Source organism: Sceloporus occidentalis, unplaced genomic scaffold (genome assembly GCF_023333645.1).
Source record: "Sceloporus occidentalis isolate IW3139 unplaced genomic scaffold, rSceOcc1.0.p SCAF_34, whole genome shotgun sequence".
Classification (NCBI taxonomy): Eukaryota; Metazoa; Chordata; class Lepidosauria; order Squamata; family Phrynosomatidae; genus Sceloporus; species Sceloporus occidentalis.
This window is the reverse complement of record NW_028317014.1, coordinates 6,189,985-6,207,897: the sequence shown is the minus strand read 5'-3', so window position 1 is coordinate 6,207,897 and position 17,913 is coordinate 6,189,985. Positions and strand designations below refer to the sequence as shown.

The window sequence follows — 17,913 nt, the reverse complement described above, 5'->3', positions numbered from 1 at the left end:
CTATGCACGCCAGCAGAGACTTTATTTTATGGGTCAGATCCCACCACCTGTAACCCTGAAGTCTGCAAAGTACAGCACACCTGAAGCCAGGACAATGTTTTGTCTAATCTGCTGTTTACGTACGGTTATGCACCTTTCACGTGCCACTACACAGTTTAGGACAGGGTTGTCCAAAGGCTTCCTTCAAGATGTTGGAGTGTAGTGTTGGACCATCCTTGATCATTTTCTGAGCCTTGCAGAGCAATATGGGAAATTTGGTCAAGCTGCAACTGAAAAGCTAAAGTTAAGACAGTCTTAGATTAGAACCCAAATCTAATCTGTTTTTTGTTCTATTTAGGGTTTTTTATTTTATACATTGTTTAAAAAAAAAAAAAAAAAGTTTCCAGTATTGTGGACACACAGAATTTGGCAGACAAAAGAACCATTTGGCCCATCTTGTCTGCCCACCTGCCCGTTTTTCCTAATGTAAAAACTCAGACCATAATTAGTCCTTGTCTCAGATTCAGGATAGCCATGAGCCTATACCATTTGTGTTGAAATTCTCATACTGTATTAACCGCTACCACTTCTCCTGGCAGACTATTCCACTTATTTACCACCCTCTCGGTAAAGTACAAAAAAGTATCCACATCTCAGATTTGTCATTACTTTGGTTTTCTCTCCAACACAAACATGGTCCTAAGGGTAGTTCTTCCAGAATTATTTTCATTGTATCCTGCAAAAACTCTCTGAATGACCCCATGGTCACAAATGAAAGCCATTCAGAACAGGCATTAGGTTTACAGATTTTTTGGCGTGACTTGGGTTATGGTAAATTATTCTTCAAGACCTTTTATACAGTTAGGCAATCGCAGTGTTGATCGTTTCTTTTTTTGTATCGCACCATTACATAGAACCACAGAATGTTTCCGACTGTATCAGCAAGCACACACCGAGTAATGGATTTTCATGTCACATAATTTCCATTTTGTCTAAGTTATTATGTGCGGCCGGTTCAATGAGCTTTGTAGTTTGCTTGCTTTGTGCAAAGCTTTCAGAATCTCTCTGGCAGGAGCCTGGCTAATTTTACCTTAAATATACAGCTTGGCAACCATAGTCATTTGGAGCTCAAGACTGTTTTATAAATAGACTAAAAAAAAAAAAGCCGCATGAATGTCCGGGGTGTTTCCAATCAGCGATGGAAATTGAAGCATTGGATTCTAAATATAGTTCTGCATCATAAAAAAAGATGGGCTGCTCAAATATAGAATCCATATATCAAAAAGCAATGTATCTGCTTTTAAACAAGAGACCCAGTTAACATGATTGATGCTAAACTCGTGCAAAATTGGCTAAAAAACACTTTTTTGTTTTGTTTTTGGTCCATTCGTTTTCATACAATAAATTTAGTTTCCTGCACTGTTTTTGTGTACGAAATTCGGAGGGCTTTTTACTTTCAGAAATGAAATTCAATGTCATTCACCATCACTCGCGCTCACACACACACACACACACACACACACACACACACACACACACACACACACACACACACACACACACACACACACACACACACACACACACACACACACACACATTCTCATTCATTCTCTATCGTTCCTGCGGGAACAGGGCCCTTCGTTCCTCTTCTATCTGTATGTCAATTGCTGTATTGTACTTGTTGTTATCTATATAATTTTCTTCTTTGTACAGCGCTGCGGAATCTGTCGGCGCTTTATAAATAATAATATCATGCTCTCTTTCGGTCTTCTCTGGTGACCTAATCTATGTCCCTGTCTCTCTTTTTTTTTTTTTTTTTTTTTTTTGGCACCTTTACTTCTTCTCTTCTCTCTTGTTCTTCCATCTTCTTACTTCCTCCGTTTCTCCCTTGTATCAGCTCTTAACCAGGCCTCCCAGAGCGCTTCCACAAAATGGCGGCATCTTCGGACACACTCTCTACCCCGATTGGAGGAAGAAGAAGCTGTCTCCATATGGCATGCTGTGGCTCTGCCCTTTTACAGAAGTATTCCAAGAGGCCATAATAATGCAGTTGGATCCGCTGAGGAGGAGATTTTCTGTGTCTCTCTTTCTCAGAGAAACCATGTGCATTATTCTGGCCTCTCTGGGGTAGCCCCTCCTCGCCCTTTTGTGGAAGTGCTTCAGGAGGCCTTGTTAATGGAGCTGTTTCCAGACAGAGGCACGTAAGTGGTCTGCGGAGAATGTAGGGAGACTACGTGAGAGAGCGTGAGTGAAAAAACAACAAAATGCAAAGAAACATTGAGAACTTTTCCTTTTTTGTTTGTTTTGTTGGGGTCCAATTTATTTTTTTTATTAAAATTTGGGCATATCCAAATACGCAAATTTCAGCCAGTCTGGTGTTTTATTTTTGTTCTGTTAAATAGAGCAAGCAGAAGTACCACTAAATACCGTATTTGCTCGATTATAAGACGAGGTTTTTTCCAGAAAAAAACTTCTGAAAAACCGACCTCGTCTTATAATCGAGGTCGTCTTGTAATCAGGCCTCAGATCATCCCCCACGATACCTCACAATTCCATCGGCAGCCGCCGCCGCCGTATCAGCTGCAGCCACCGCCACTGCTTCTGTATTCGCGGCAGCTGCCGCCGCCGCCGCCGCTTCTGTATTCACGGCAGCCGCCGCCGCTTCTGTATTCGCGGCAGCCGTCGCCGTTTCTGTATTCGCGGGAGCCGCCGACTCCGTATCCGCGGCAGCCTCCGCCTCCGTAATCCGCGGCAGCAGCCGCCGCCTCCGTAATCCGCGGCTTCAGCATCCTCCGATGCGGCCGAATCGGAAGCTGTGACCATAACAGATGCGCGGGTCACGTGGGTCGCGCTGTTCTCACCTGACCCAGCTTCGTTTTTTACGTTTTGTGCCTATGATTCTATGCAAATCAGTCCTACCTGACAGTCTGTGCTCCTGTTCACAATTTGTGAAGAGGAGCATAGACTGTCAGGTAGGAATGATTTGCATAGCTGGTTCAATTAGGGGCACAACCTAGTGAACTACATTTCCCATGATTCCCAGACCCCTTTAAGCGTGACTGAGGAGCATGGGACATGTTGATGGGACATGTTGATGGGACATATAGATCTGCTATTCCCACTGACAGGTGAGAAAGAAAAAAACACAAAAACAGTGGTTTTGATTTTTTTCCCATTAGGGTCGTCTTATATTCAGGCCTTTTCTTTTTTTCCCCAATAAGATCCAAAATTTGAGGGGTCGTCTTATAATCAGGGTCGTCTTATAATCGAGCAAATACGGTATATGGGGCGATGCACATGTGATATATACATCTCTATATTTATCTATATTTTTTTGTTTGACTCATAATATTCCTGAAGTGCACTCTTCTCCGTCTAACAAAAATATTTTCTAATATATTAATTAACCTAAGCGTTTGCGGGAGAGTCAGATTTTTCATCTACCAGTTGAACACACCCCTGTATCATCTGAAATGTTCAAATTGTGTATGTAGAGCAGAAACAAGGAGAAGAGCAGCTCCATGCGTGAATGAGGTGCTTTGAGAATTAATAACTAATTACTAATTAATAACAAATGAGAATTCATAATAGCCCAACATAGAAATAATAATTCATGCACATTGTGTACCCTCTTATCTAGACCTACTTTGCTGTGCGAGAAACCGCCTCATTGTGCACCGATGAAGCCATTGATTCCCTCACAGCCACAATCGAATGTGAACAACCCCAGCCTGACCTTTACAAGTAAGTGATATAACAGAATGAATATTGAGACTTTTTCAGACATAGGGATGCTCCTTCTATGTCTTGGGGCTAGACACACAAAGGAGATTTCCAGCAAAACTAGTGACTGCAGATAAGCCATTTAAAGTGGGACACCGAAGAACACAAGTTGTAGAGGAAAATGGAACGTGTTATACTATTATACTGAGAAATGTATGGTACACAAAGATTGAAATTATATCATCTAAATGCTTGGTACACTTAATTGATTTGGCGCCCGCAGGTTCTGCAGCACTATTGCAAAAAGGGCATCAACTTGACTCTACAATGAAGGACATTGAAAATTAACAATAAAATTAACAAACTGTCAACATATTGATAATATACAAAATAATAACGCTAACATGCTTTAAGACATACTGGTATAAAGGGGAATAGTGCTCTGGTTTTTTTTTAAATTTACAATGGATTAGGGTGTGTGTGTATATAAAACAGTAATATTTTGGGAATGGTGACAGGGGTGGGTTGACCTAACACATATAATCTCCTTAATACAGTTAGTTATGCCAGTGTTTGATTGTTAAACGGTGCACGGGTGCACTTGTCGGACACTAAACGGCTTTCAAAGTTTGTTGGAGTTAAGATGGCCGATCCCTCGACTCTAGCAGCAACATGTAGAATTTAAGGAATTAACTGACTGCTGCTCCAGAACGTGTCCCAACCATATCACCAATGTGGACAACGTCGGCATATATAAAACCTGCTGTGAGATCCATGCCATGTATCACGTATGTCCTGTCGATAGATATCTCTTTACAGCTATGTATCTAGAAAGAAGTTCCATCTGTATTTCAGGAAATAAATGCATATTATTGTATGCGGATTCCGTGAGCTAGAGTATATAGAAGCTGTGCCATTAAACATAGCTTAGTCGTGATTTCAGCGGCTAATTATTCTTGGGTCTTAATGAATAGTTTCCCAAGGAAGTTCCGTGCTTTTGGCTTTAAACATTCAATTACAAGCACTGCCTTAATTAAAATAACTAGTATTCAATTAAAGTGTTGCAGGGATTTTTAATTGTGCCATTTCCAGACAGTCTCAAGTGTGATTTGAATTCAAGGTTGGAAGTTTGGAGACTTGGAGTCCTTGGAAAGTGTTATCTATAGAAATGAAGGATGCGTTGAATAGTCTCCTTAAGGTCAGGGACACGGTTGTCTTCACGCTTGCCAGATTTTCTGCTGTTTTTGTTCAGAAATGCAGCTGCAAGTAAACAAAAGGGCGACATGGTGTTTGTTCATTGTGGGTTATTTTAAAGCCTTTCTTTGTTATTCTTTGTGAACCAGAAGCGTAACATTGAAGGCCCATTCTGTCTCAGGTGACTTGTGATGGTCGGGTGAGGTTTCTCCACAGGGTGGAACGTATTCACCTGGTTTTAGTGGCTGTACAAATGTGTGTAGGAGTGTGGTCGCTTAGTAAATACAGACAAAAATGTTAAAAAATAAACAAAATAGCTGCATCTAGAATTGTTTAAGGGAACCCCTTGGGTACTGTGTCATGTATGTCTCACCATATTACTTCCCATCTTGTGTGACTTACTGTGTGGTCCAAGGTGATGTATTAGGCCAACAACAGAAACAATTTCCGGGACCTCAGAGGTCACTTCTTCAGATTTAACCGATGATGAACATGAAGTGCTTGCATGTCAACATACTCCATAAAATCCTATATAAATCCAACAAGGTGATCTGAGCGCATTGTAAAGAGCAGCACGTACCCTAAAAGTCAAACATTGAGCAGCCAGAACTAAGGACTGTCTTTGAAAATTCAGGACAGGTAGGACATTGGCCTTTATCAGATTAGGTCACAATCCATTTCTTATATTTACTAACCTATATGTGATTTCTTTTCCTTTTTGTGGTCTGCAGATCTTGGATTTTTATTTTTTTTTTTTTTACATTAAAGTCTTTTATCCGTGTTTGTAGTCAGGTCTTGGCGGATTCTGCAGGCAATATTTGGTATTTAGTCAGTGAGCTAGATTTTCTTTTCTGTCACCAATGTCCTTGTTATACATGTTATCCGGCGAGGTTGTGAATTTGCATGGCCGGGCTTTTTTTTTTTTTACAGATAGAACTCAAATATTTATAAACCTGTGGACTTGCGGATTACTACACCCGCTACAGCGTCGCCGTATTCAATGTGTCCGCCATCTCAGTAATAAAGTCTTGCAGTTCAATTGCTGTTCTAAAACAACATTAACAACGTCTCTGTGCTGTATTTTTGAAACGTTTGATGTTAATTTAATGGAAACAATTTGTGTTTCTTTAAAAAACAAGGACATTTCTAAGTGACCCCAATCTTTTGAATGTTAGTGTGTGTGTGTGTGTGTATTCACTTGAAGTGGCCTTTTTGCATAACCGTCTTTCAACCGCACCTGGACACTCAAATGTTATCCGTGACACCCAAGGCTTATGTGTGTTTTTCAGGTTTGTTGGAAGAATGAATATATACACTAACCAGGACATTAACGCAAGGTATAATTCTATCGTAGCTATAATTCAATCTTCACATGATAATGTGGATTTATTCTTTGATCTGTATTTCTGATTGTTATCATGATCAGGGACACCCAAGTAGTCGGAATATATAAAATAGTTAAAAGAAAATCCAATTGCAATAATAAAAAAAAAAAACCCACTGATTTTTATATATTGATAATGGTGTTAGTTCTAATAAACAAAGAATAACTGGATTTTTAATCAATAACTGTTTTACTAAAATAGAGAAAAAAACAAAAAAACCCAAGATGGAAACTGATTTAGCTTTATCCGTGAGACAGTGTATTTATTTTTAGATCTTTAGGTCCTGAAAATTTGCTGCTAAAAGGAGCAACTTTAAAGAACACCAGGAAAATTTATGGTAATTAAAAGTATTCTTTAAGGTCTACACCCAAAATGTTGCATACATTAACAACACTAATAAATCACCTGGTGAATTAAATGTCCTTTACTTTTTGTGCAGGCGTTGCAGTCTACACTGGCATGGAAACCAAAATGGCTTTGAACTACCAAGGAAAGTCTCAAAAGCGCTCTGCGGTAGAGAAGTATGTCTGCTCCTTTATACTGTTCTTGTGTTCAGTGACATTTGCTTCTCGTGTATTTCTGGTCATACAACCTATTTTTACTGTTTCCTCTCCCAGCCAAGATTTCATACATGAACCTTTTTTCAGACCCATTATTTCATTTTTTTGCACATTTTATTTATGTCAAGGGTTTCCTCTTTTTACTCTTCTAGTTGTTGTGCGTTGGAGGACGGCCAACACTTGCATAATGCACCTTTCTCACACTAAGCTCCCAAAATCTTCTATGCCTATGCATTTTTGCTGTCTGGTGTGCAGACTCACAAGATAAAGACTTCCCTTGTTCGAAAACTGATGACCCTCGTTTAAAAACCTAGTCATTGCCTTTTCACCCAATTACAAGAAAAAAAGTATATGTATGAAAGAAAAATAACAAATGATATGAATCCCAGTGATTTTTTGCCCATGTAATTATAAAATTACAATTATATTGCTTATACTATTTTTGTTCTTTTTGTTTTCAGGTCTATCAATGCCTTTCTAATAGTATATTTATGCATCCTGGTCTCCAAAGCAACCATCTGTACCACTTTGAAGTATGTATGGCAGAGTAATCCAGCCAATGACGAGCCTTGGTACAATTTGAAAACCCGCAAGGAAAAGGAGTCGTTCAAGGTATGGTAGTTTCCATTGATGCATTTGTTAGACCTGAATTAGTTATGGTCTGTAATATTAAATCGGCAGTTAAATGTCCCCAATAGCCTCACAAAGAAGAATGCATATTAAAGTATGAAATTAATGGGAACGCTTTCCATGCATTTACACGGGTGTATTTGTTAGACAGCCCCCCTTCTCTCCTCAGAGCCAAGGTTGGAGCTAACTAGAGGTAAACGCATCGTGAACCAGGAGATGTGTTAAGCCAAACACATCTTCTGCATGGGAAATAGCTGTGGGGCAGGCAGAGGAGCGAATGCATATGGGGGATTCGGCAAAACACCACCATGCATTTGCAAGGAGGACACCACCTTAATTTACAGGGATTACTCGGTTGTCATATGCATTTGAGTGACTGGAATGTCCTTTTAAATTGGTTATCCCCTTTAGAAAAGACACCAGAACTCATAGTTTACTTACTAAGCTGATGTTATATTTGGGTTGACCAGTTCCCCTTACTGACCTTACTCTACATTAAGAATGGCCAACCACAGTGATCCTTTCGTGCTACATAATGCAAAGTTAATATAGTAGATTTCTTAAATCTCACCCACAAGAAATATTCAGGAACTTCACCCAAATATTCAGGCTTTATCAAGCTCACCTCTTAGACATAACAAAGTTAGTATGACTACATCACAAATGCTGATTAAAAAGGTGGTTCAAATCCATGCTTACATCAGTGTAGAAATCTGTTGATTTATAGGTATATTTATTTGACCTAAAATGCATTTAAACGCAATCCATACTAACCAAATAATCTAGGCGTTGGTTTTAGGGGCACTGAACTAAAACCTTCCATTGCGCTGTTGAAACCACAATATATGCTGAACAATTTGCCTTTCTTTAAAGGGGACCACCGACAACTTGGGGTGACCTCTTCATGTATTTAATACAAAAGCAATGAGTGATTTGGGGGTAAACCGGTTATTTAAGCATAACTAAATTCACGTATAATAACAAGCACAACTCGCATCATCTAATCATTTTCCTGCCCCAAACTTCTCCCCCTATCTCACTCTTTTTTAAATGTTTTTTCCTAAATGCCTGAACCAGTCAAAAAAAACTATGTGCGCTCAACAATAAGCGAGAGGCAACATTAAGAGGAAGGAATGAGCACGAGAACAGGAAGCTTATCCAGTCATTAGTCATGGTGCCATTGATAATGTTATTGTTTTGTCCCTTGTAATGATTGACAGCATTAACATAAAACAAATGGTACCTTATTTTTATCGATGACCTGTTTTTTTCCCCCACCAGATATTAAAAATATTCACAGATTTCCTGTCCTTTATGGTTCTATTCAACTTTATCATTCCGGTGTCTATGTACGTCACGGTGGAAATGCAGAAGTTCCTAGGATCTTTTTTCATTTCATGGGATAAGGAAATGTATGATGAAGAAATAAAAGAGGGGGCTCTGGTCAATACTTCTGATCTTAATGAGGAGCTCGGGCAGGTGAGAGGAGAAATTGTATGTTTGACAGGATGAGCTTTTCCTGTTTGATGTCCAACAGAGAACAACATGAACACTAAACAAAGAGCATTAAGTAGATCTATTGTTATAGGAAAAGGATAGGGCTGGTCTTCCAGGAGATAGTGCTAAAGGATATTGCATGGATTTTTTAATCCTGTCGTATTTGCCTCAGTGCTATCCTTCAGGAACCCAAAAGAACGTTGTTTCACGTAGATGCAGCTCGTCTTTTCTTCTGACGGCTGTTGCCCAACTTCTGGAAATTCTTGGATTACATAAAATGCTGATTAAAGAAAACACCTTCTATTTGTGTTAAGTTTTCTTTCCTCTTTCAGGTAGAGTATGTGTTTACAGATAAAACAGGGACACTAACAGAAAACACAATGGAGTTCATTGAGTGTTGCATCGATGGACACAAATACGACGACACTGTGGACGGTCTGTCTGTGATTGATGGCTGTGGTGGATCATTTGGGAAAGCTGCAAAGGTAAAGTTTCCCTCTTCTACAATTCTGTGTTCTCACTTCCTCTGGAAGTTTTAAATATTCTCTAGCCCTTTAAAACAATGTTTTTATAAATTATGCTGTACATGTTTTAGCTTAATATTGGCATCTCTCTTAATATGTTCACGGAACCTACAAGAGGCCTTGTACTTGGTAGCAGATGATAAAAGACTGGTTTAAAACAACTCTTTGTTTCGATTGGGAAGGTCCATGTTGTTCGGTATCATACACATGCATATGTGTATATAATGTATATTAACTCTGTATATTTACCTGTTTTATTTAGGAGAAAGAGGAGCTGTTTTTACGGGCTTTGTGCTTGTGCCACACCGTACAAATTAAAAAAGAGTGCCAAACCGATGGGCCGGTTTCATCACCAGATAATAAATGTACTTATGTTTCCGCTTCCCCTGATGAAATCGCGTTGGTGAACGGGGCAAAAAAGTAAGACTAGCATTTGTATATAACTTATAGATTTACGTTAAATACAGGTGTTATATTCAACATTCAGTTTATGTGGTTCTTGTAGGTCTACCTTAAAATAAGACGAGAGAAGGTCTTTGAAAGCTGTCTTCTTCAAATTAAAGTGCTATTCTTCAGTAGTCATGGTTAATATGTTCCTGAAATATTGTAGCTAAGCACTCTGACCACACATTAACTGATCTAGTGAACCTCACGTGGATACTCCATGACCTTTTGTTGGATCAGATGTTCTTCTAGGTGTTAATCTGTAATGTTTTCCATACCAACGTGCCAGAAGGGTTAGAGACCAAAGAAGCAAACAGTCCAAGCCCAAAGAAGTAATCAGACTTTGTTGATATTGTCTTCATTTCAGCAAGGTGTTGGTATGCACATTGCATGTTCATTGCAATGCCCTAGAATCAAACTAGAATTATGTATTTCTTTTATTTATGTTTTAGTGTAGCTGTCAATGTAGATACCATCGTTTTTAGTAGCACAGTCCTTTCCCGTTAAGCGTTTTAGAGGGTCTTTCTTTTCCTAGCATCCAGATGACTTCATCTAACACGCTACTCAGGAATGCTTGGCTCTTAAGTTTGTTTTCTTTCATGGCATTCGAGTTTAATCCAGTTCACATGAGGATAGAAACCTGACTTGAAACTTAATGCTGAGCCGTGTCTTCACAGTAGGGATGTGGTTCTCTCTTGTGGTCATGTCTGGTATTGTAAAATCGGGTGGCTTTCCATGGTGTTACAGAGCAACATTGTATGAACGACTATGGAAACCATGCATTGATGGCTCACCTCATTAGAAAGAAATAAGGTTTTTACTTTATTATCCGTTCTTTCATAGCACCTTAAAGATAAAGTAACTCTCTCTCAAGTTACTTTTTAGAAAGAGACACTGGTTTTGGACAAAGCCATCATGCCATAGACATTTATTTACTAGTCAGGTGACTGATTATCATCCACAAGTCAGCATTAGATGTTAAGGATTCTCTAGATAAAGACCTCACTGGGTCTCAGGAGGTTTCATCACAAATAGCCCCTTTGTGGGATATTCTCCTACTTGTTCTTTTCCTTTTGTTGGCTCTATTTCAACATTAAATAACTCAATGTCTCTAATTTAATATCTACAGATATGGTTTCACATACATGGGAATTGAAAACGACATCATGAAAATTAAAAACCAAAGGAATGAATTGGAAACGTGAGTACTGAACAGTATGTGTGAAATTTCAGAGTTCCCTTCACGAAAGGGATTGATATGGCTAAATATACAGTTAACGTCCCCTTCCCCACTTAATTTAATCTCCCTGTCTATTTATGCCCCATTCTACCTCTGGTTTCTCCATATTTTGGGTTGTATATCACAGGGACTCCCCTTTCTGCCATTGTCTACTGTTCTCATCTAGTTTCCCATGTCTGTTTTTTGTCTTTTTTTTTTTTTTATTTTTTATTTTTTGACCATGTTTTCCGTGCCTAATGTCTCAGTTTCTCCTTTTAGCCTTGTTGTTTTTTTCTGACCTCATTGCACTGCTCTTTTTCAGCCTCCTCATCCCTGGTGTTTCTGTTACCGCTTTTTCATCCTCCCTTTTTTTCTTCATCACACTTTTAGGTCTACAGTTTACCCCATCCTTCTGCTTTGGGACAGCTGTTCAATAATAATAATAATAAAAAAAAATATATATATATATATAGGGTGGCAAGTACCTAGGGCCAGTGAGTAGGCCCCCAGAGCTGTAGTGGTTATTTGGTGCAGATGGTAGCTTTGTTTACTAGCGGATTCATAGAAAATCAAAGCCGATCTTGCCTTGTCTTCAACTTGAATGTAATTCTGTTCTTCAGTTATTTTTTTACATATGTAGATGCTATGTTTTAGTACTAAATCAAAGTATTATGGCTATTCTTCTTTCTTATTCCCTTATTTCATATTTTTCAAATATTTTGTTTTAACATTTATGGAATTCCCTTACAGATACCAGCTCCTTCATGTCCTGAACTTTGATCCTGATAGACGACGTATGAGTGTACTTGTTAAAAGCCACACAGGTAGTGTTTAAAGACTGACAGACAAGTACAGACATACAGTGTGTTTAGTACCATCCTTTAGCGTGTATGATGTTACCAGAATGATCAAGACAAATTTAAGTCAAATAATCCCATATTAGAATATGTTTGTGTCCCTCATCCATTACTGGTGTCCTTTACATCCTACCTCTATGCCACCACCGCATGTTATAGCAGGAGATGATAAACATTATGTGGCCCCACATGCTCCATTCCCATTGTTGTGCTTGTACCAATAACTGATGATTCCACTTCCTATTCAAATGTTCTTACCTAAATTTTTAACATCTACAGTGGTTTTCTACTTAAAAAGCCACATAGAAATGGGTGTTGGGATCACCAGACACCTTAAGACTTTGGCAGCTGCGTTCATAGTGGCCACTATTGCTAAACCACTAATTGATCCACTTAGCTGTCTTGATTCTGCCAAAATGTTTTGGGTAGTAAAGGAGCGAACGTCAAACTGTAAAGCGATGCCAGTCCACTAGGTGGCAAACTCGCCGTGTCAAAGTTAAGCTAATACTCATCTACACTTTAATTTCCGCCTATTTTTTCCTAACATTTAGAAAAAAAATTAGATACATGTATATACCTATATGTGTAAAATGCACAAGTGTACATAATGTGTGTGTATAATACAGAAGGGTAACTAGTGCAACGTTAGGATATTTATCTTGATTCCAAAACAGTTTGTGCTTTGTGTTAAATTAATATTAGGACCTTTATATGATAAATGTAATTATGCTTTGCATGTTGGCATTACCCAAAACCAATAACTCGCAAATCAAAGTGAGATATGACTGCTTGTATAAGATTTTGTTTTACCCGTTGTGAATTCAGTTATAGACGTATTTTTACTTCATGAAATGCATTTTTTTGAGTTTCTGTGACTATAAAAAGACCTCCGTCAGCCTTCCATAAACCTCTAAATCCTTACTCTGCTGGCCCCTGCTGCTAGGAGTTAGCAGATAATTGCTGCTAATGGGAAGACCTATCCTACCTCTCTCCGTATTTAGCCATGTTTACGGAACATATTTCTTGTTAAATGCCGTGTTTACATATATCGGTCGTGTGGAACATTCCACGTTTCAGTGATATTAGTTGTTTACTTCCCATTGTTTCGTTTAAGGAAAAATGTTCCTGTTCTGCAAAGGAGCAGATTCGTCTATGTTTCCTCGAGTCGCCCTTGAAGAGATTGAAAGGATTAAAGTGCACGTCGAGCAGAATGCTTTGGTACGTCTCAACATGCAGACACTGAAATATACATAATTAGTATGAGAACAGTCACAAAGCAGTGAAATATCACATTTCTTCCACTGCTTTCTGGGAAATTGGTTATGCATATCTGAACCTGAAGCTTCCGTTTCAAGTTTTAAAAAAAAAAAGAAAACGCTGGGTGGTTACATAGGAAAACATTTTTGAGCTGTTTTATATATTTCTTTTTAAAATGTGTTCTTTTTGATTCTAGGATGGGTATCGAACCCTGTGCGTGGCTTTCAAAGAACTAAGCCAAGACGAGTATGACCAAATGAATAAGCAGCTGGATGAGGCCAAAATGGCTTTGCAGGACAGAGAAGAAAAGCTCTCCAAAGCTTTTGATGACATAGAAGCTGACATGCATTTGCTGGGAGCTACTGCTGTGGAAGACAGGTAATCATTCATTAGAGGCTTTGCATTAAAGTACTGTCCTCTGTTGGACCCAATGAAACATCCTCGGAAACCTTGCTTTACCAAAGATGTCAGATCAACGCTAATAGGATTAGCTGTATTTTCTATGAATATACTTCCTTACCTGCCATCCCTCTACCTTAAAACAACAATAAAGGAATGTAAGGCTGAGTGTCACAGCAATAATTGTTCCAACTTCTTCTAGTTTTGTTTCTATTCAACTACCTCCATCTCTAATAAGCTTTTAGAGCATTTAAATATTGTAAAGGGCTGAGTCCTCGAACATGTCAGGGATGTCCAAGCCGGTATACAATATCAGAGATGGAAACATCTTCTTGGCCAATGATGGTTGACCCTTATTCCTAATGGAGCAGAAAGAGATTAGTAGTAGTAGTAGTAGTTATAGCTCTTATCTAGACATCCTTTAAAGGCCTGATAAATCAAACAGTTTTGTATGTCTAACATGGACACCTCTGGTAAAATCAATTTTCTTTACTTGAAATATGGAAAATATTAGCAGAGGCGTCTCCTTTTTTTTAACAAAAATATATCTATAAAGCTGTCAGTAGCGTGGAGCCTTTCACTCGGTGTTTTCAGCTTGGCTTTATTTTTTTTATTGAAGTTTGCTTAAAGACATGTTTGGACGGCCCTTGTTAGAATAAATGGTCCTCAAATGTTTCATCTTGTAAGATGATGAGTTTGCTTAAGGGCAGCCTTGCTGAACGTGCGGTGTTAAAGGTGAACTATGAAAAGCCCATCAAAATTACACCTCTGTATCAAGTGGTTTGTGGAAAAACACTACTGACAATTGTATGTGTGATAAGTCAAGGCTACTTAAGGAGATTGTTCGATGTTATCAAGCAAGCAAAGAATATAGACAATGTAATGTTTACTCGATTTGTTGTCAGACTCCAAGAGCAGGCAGCAGAAACCATTGAAGCTCTCCATGCAGCGGGAATGAAGGTCTGGGTTCTCACAGGTGACAAGTTGGAGACCGCCAAGTCCACTTGCTATGCCTGCAGGCTTTTTCAAAACAACACGGAGCTGCTAGAGCTAACCACCAAAACTCTGGAAGAGTATCAGAGGAAAGAGGACCGCCTGCAAGAGCTGCTACTAGAATACCATCGAAGGCTGGTGCAAGAGGCTCCCAAACCTAAAGGGGGCTTGAAAAGGTAAATTATCTGTATGGTAGGAAAGACTAGATTCTATCGAATATGGGCTGTTTCTTTTTCTTCTACAGGATATCTCATGAAATTCCTTTGATCTTTTAGTGGTAATGGACCTCTGTCCCCATCTAAATTTAAATCTCGGGTTGTTAGACAATGAATTGATCATTGTTTTTCACCTTGCTCTTTGGTGTAAACACCAACTTGTTTTGTTATTTTGCATCTGACATAGCTCACTTTAACTGCTGCTCGAAAATGAAGACATTGATTACAAAGACAATTGTTAACATTAACATGAAATCGCTGTTGTAGGCAGAGGCGTATCTACTGAAAATAGCGCCTATGGCAAGCACTGAAATTGCGCCCCTGTCCAAATAAAAACCCATTTACTAGCCCCTGCTGCCTATATATATATATATATATATATATATATATATATATATATATATATATATATATATATATATATATATATATATATATATATATATATATATATATATTAGTCCCTGCTGCCGATAGCGGGTATAGATCAACACGCAAACCCAGATCAATTGAAATTCACTTGTGATCTCAGCACTGAAGGTATATATCAAATAAACAGAATCAGACATACAAGTCCTGTATTTGCAGGTATACAATAATAATATATGAAACGTAGCATCGCAGGTATAGATCAACTGAATAAGACATATTAACCCTGTATTTGCAGGTACACATAAATAATGTATGGAAACATAGCATAGCAGATATGGATCTACAGCATAACACAAAAACCCAGCTTTGCAGGTAAAGATCAATTGGAATTCACATAAAAACACGGCATTAAAGGTATATTTAAAACCCCCTAAATTACAGGCATATATCACAGGTTGCACACCGCAAAGCCAGCCCTGGCGTCCACACTGCCGACATAGAACCTGGCCAGCACCCAGATTACACACATAAGATTTGCCATCTTTGTCCCCAAATAGCCCACCACAAGTCAACTTTGTCCCCAAACAGTCCGGCCAGTGCCATCTTTGTCCCATATACACCCTGCCTGTGCCATCTCGGTCCCCAAGGCTCAAACCTCCTGCTAGTGCCATCTTTGCCCTTCCACAATTATACATCTATGATACACACAAACACTTTTACAGTCACTCACTAATTCACACTTTAATTCAGAGAACTCATCCACACATTAACTCATGCTCTCCCTCATTCAGACAATTCATCCACACATTAACTCATGCTCGCCCTCATTCAGACAACTCATCCACACATTAACTCATGCTCTCTCTTTCACTCAATGCATCCACACATTAATGCACACTCTTTACTTATATCTACCCCCTCCCTCATCACTTTTTAGCCCCCTCCCTCCCTCCCTCATCACTTTTTAGCCCCCTCCCTCATCACTTTTTAACCCACCCCCTTACCACTTTTTAACCCCCTCCCTCCCTTACCACTTTTTAACCCCCTCCCTCCCTCCCTTACCACTTTTTAACCCCCTCCCTCCCTCCCTTACCACTTTTTAACCCCCTCCCTCCCTCCCTTACCACTTTTTAACCCCCTCCCTCCCTCCCTTACCACTTTTTAACCCCCTCCCTCCCTTACCACTTTTTAACCCCCTCCCTCCCTCCCTTACCACTTTTTAACCCCCTCCCTCCCTCCCTCCCTCCCTTACCACTTTTTAACCCCCTCCCTTACCACTTTTTAACCCCCTCCCTTACCACTTTTTAACCCCCTCCCTCCCTCACCACTTTTTAACCCCCTCCCTCCCTCCCTCCCTTACCACTTTTTAACCCCCTCCCTCCCTCCCTCCCTTACCACTTTTTAACCCCCTCCCTCCCTCCCTCCCTTACCACTTTTTAACCCCCTCCCTCCCTCACCACTTTTTAACCCCCTCCCTCCCTCACCACTTTTTAACCCCCTCCCTCCCTCCCTTACCACTTTTTAACCCCCCGCTTATCACTTTTTAACCCCCCCTTATCACTTTTTAACCCCCCCTTATCACTTTTTAACTCCCTCCCTCACCACTTTTTAACCCCCCTCCCTCCCTCCCTTACCACTTTTTAACCCCCCTCCCTCCCTCCCTTACCACTTTTTAACCCCCCTCCCTCCCTCCCTTACCACTTTTTAACCCCCTCCCTCATCACTTTTTAACCCCCCCTGATCACTTTTTAACCCCCCCTTATCACTTTTTAACCCCCCCCTCTCACCTTGAAGTCCAGCGACGGGAGCACCATGTTGCGGTCTTCCTGCACCGCTCGCTGGTGCCCGCTGCTTCACTGCTGAGCGCCGTAATGTGACGTCATATTTCGGCACCCAGCAGTGAAGCAGCGGGCACCAGCGAGCGGCTTTTAAACACTGATGCGGAGGAGATAGAGGGGCGCCTAGCAACCGCTCGGCGCCCCTCTATCTCCTCCGCATCAGTGTTTAAAAGCCGCTCGCTGGTGCCGGCATTTCATGCAGAGCGCCGCAATATGCCGGCATATTGCGGCGCTCTGCATGAAATGCCGGCACCGGGATGGGGGTAGAGGGCTCGTGGAGGAGAATGAGGGGCGCCGAGCGGTTGCTAGGCGCCCCTCTCTCTCCTCCGCATCAAAAAAAAAATAAAAAAATGCCGGTGAGCGGCATTTAAAAAGCCGCTCACCGGCGCCCCCCCTTGGGATGGCGCCCATGGCACGTGCCATGGCTGCCATACCCTATATACGCCTCTGGTTGTAGGTTTGCTCGTTTCTCAGATACAGTTTAATATGAAGAACTTTGTTGATATTTTTGGTTTATTAAAAGCCACACCCTTACGAAAAAATTACTGCAGTTTTTCTGAAGTAATACTGCAGTTTTTTGGACATGAAAAAACTGCAATACTGCACTTTTACTGCAGTATTACTGCATTTGTACTTTCTTGTACTGCAGTTTTACTGCAGTTATTTTTGTGCGGAAGTACAAATGCAATAAAGCTGCAGTACATTGAAGCACAACTGTAGGTTTGCAATATAAAAAAAAACAAAATGCAGTAAATGTGCAGTACAGTGAAGTACAAATGCAGTAAAAGTGCAGTATTGCAGTTTTTTTCATGTCCAAAAAACTG

General features: G+C 39.9%; 1 protein-coding gene across 1 annotated transcript in view; it reads left to right on the top strand.

Annotated features, from left to right (window-relative positions):
- ATP11C (ATPase phospholipid transporting 11C (ATP11C blood group)) overlaps positions 1 to 17,913 on the top strand; it is a 37,743-nt gene that overhangs the window by 8,660 nt on the left and 11,170 nt on the right. Inside the window, exons 8-20 of the mRNA XM_089487659.1 lie at positions 3,623 to 3,726; positions 6,189 to 6,236; positions 6,557 to 6,621; positions 6,724 to 6,805; positions 7,306 to 7,456; positions 8,756 to 8,953; positions 9,304 to 9,456; positions 9,758 to 9,915; positions 11,069 to 11,140; positions 11,909 to 11,982; positions 13,130 to 13,233; positions 13,469 to 13,650; positions 14,577 to 14,840. Of these exons, the coding sequence (XP_089343785.1) occupies positions 3,623 to 3,726; positions 6,189 to 6,236; positions 6,557 to 6,621; positions 6,724 to 6,805; positions 7,306 to 7,456; positions 8,756 to 8,953; positions 9,304 to 9,456; positions 9,758 to 9,915; positions 11,069 to 11,140; positions 11,909 to 11,982; positions 13,130 to 13,233; positions 13,469 to 13,650; positions 14,577 to 14,840 (1,655 nt within the window). The remainder of the gene's footprint in view (positions 1 to 3,622; positions 3,727 to 6,188; positions 6,237 to 6,556; positions 6,622 to 6,723; positions 6,806 to 7,305; positions 7,457 to 8,755; positions 8,954 to 9,303; positions 9,457 to 9,757; positions 9,916 to 11,068; positions 11,141 to 11,908; positions 11,983 to 13,129; positions 13,234 to 13,468; positions 13,651 to 14,576; positions 14,841 to 17,913) is intronic.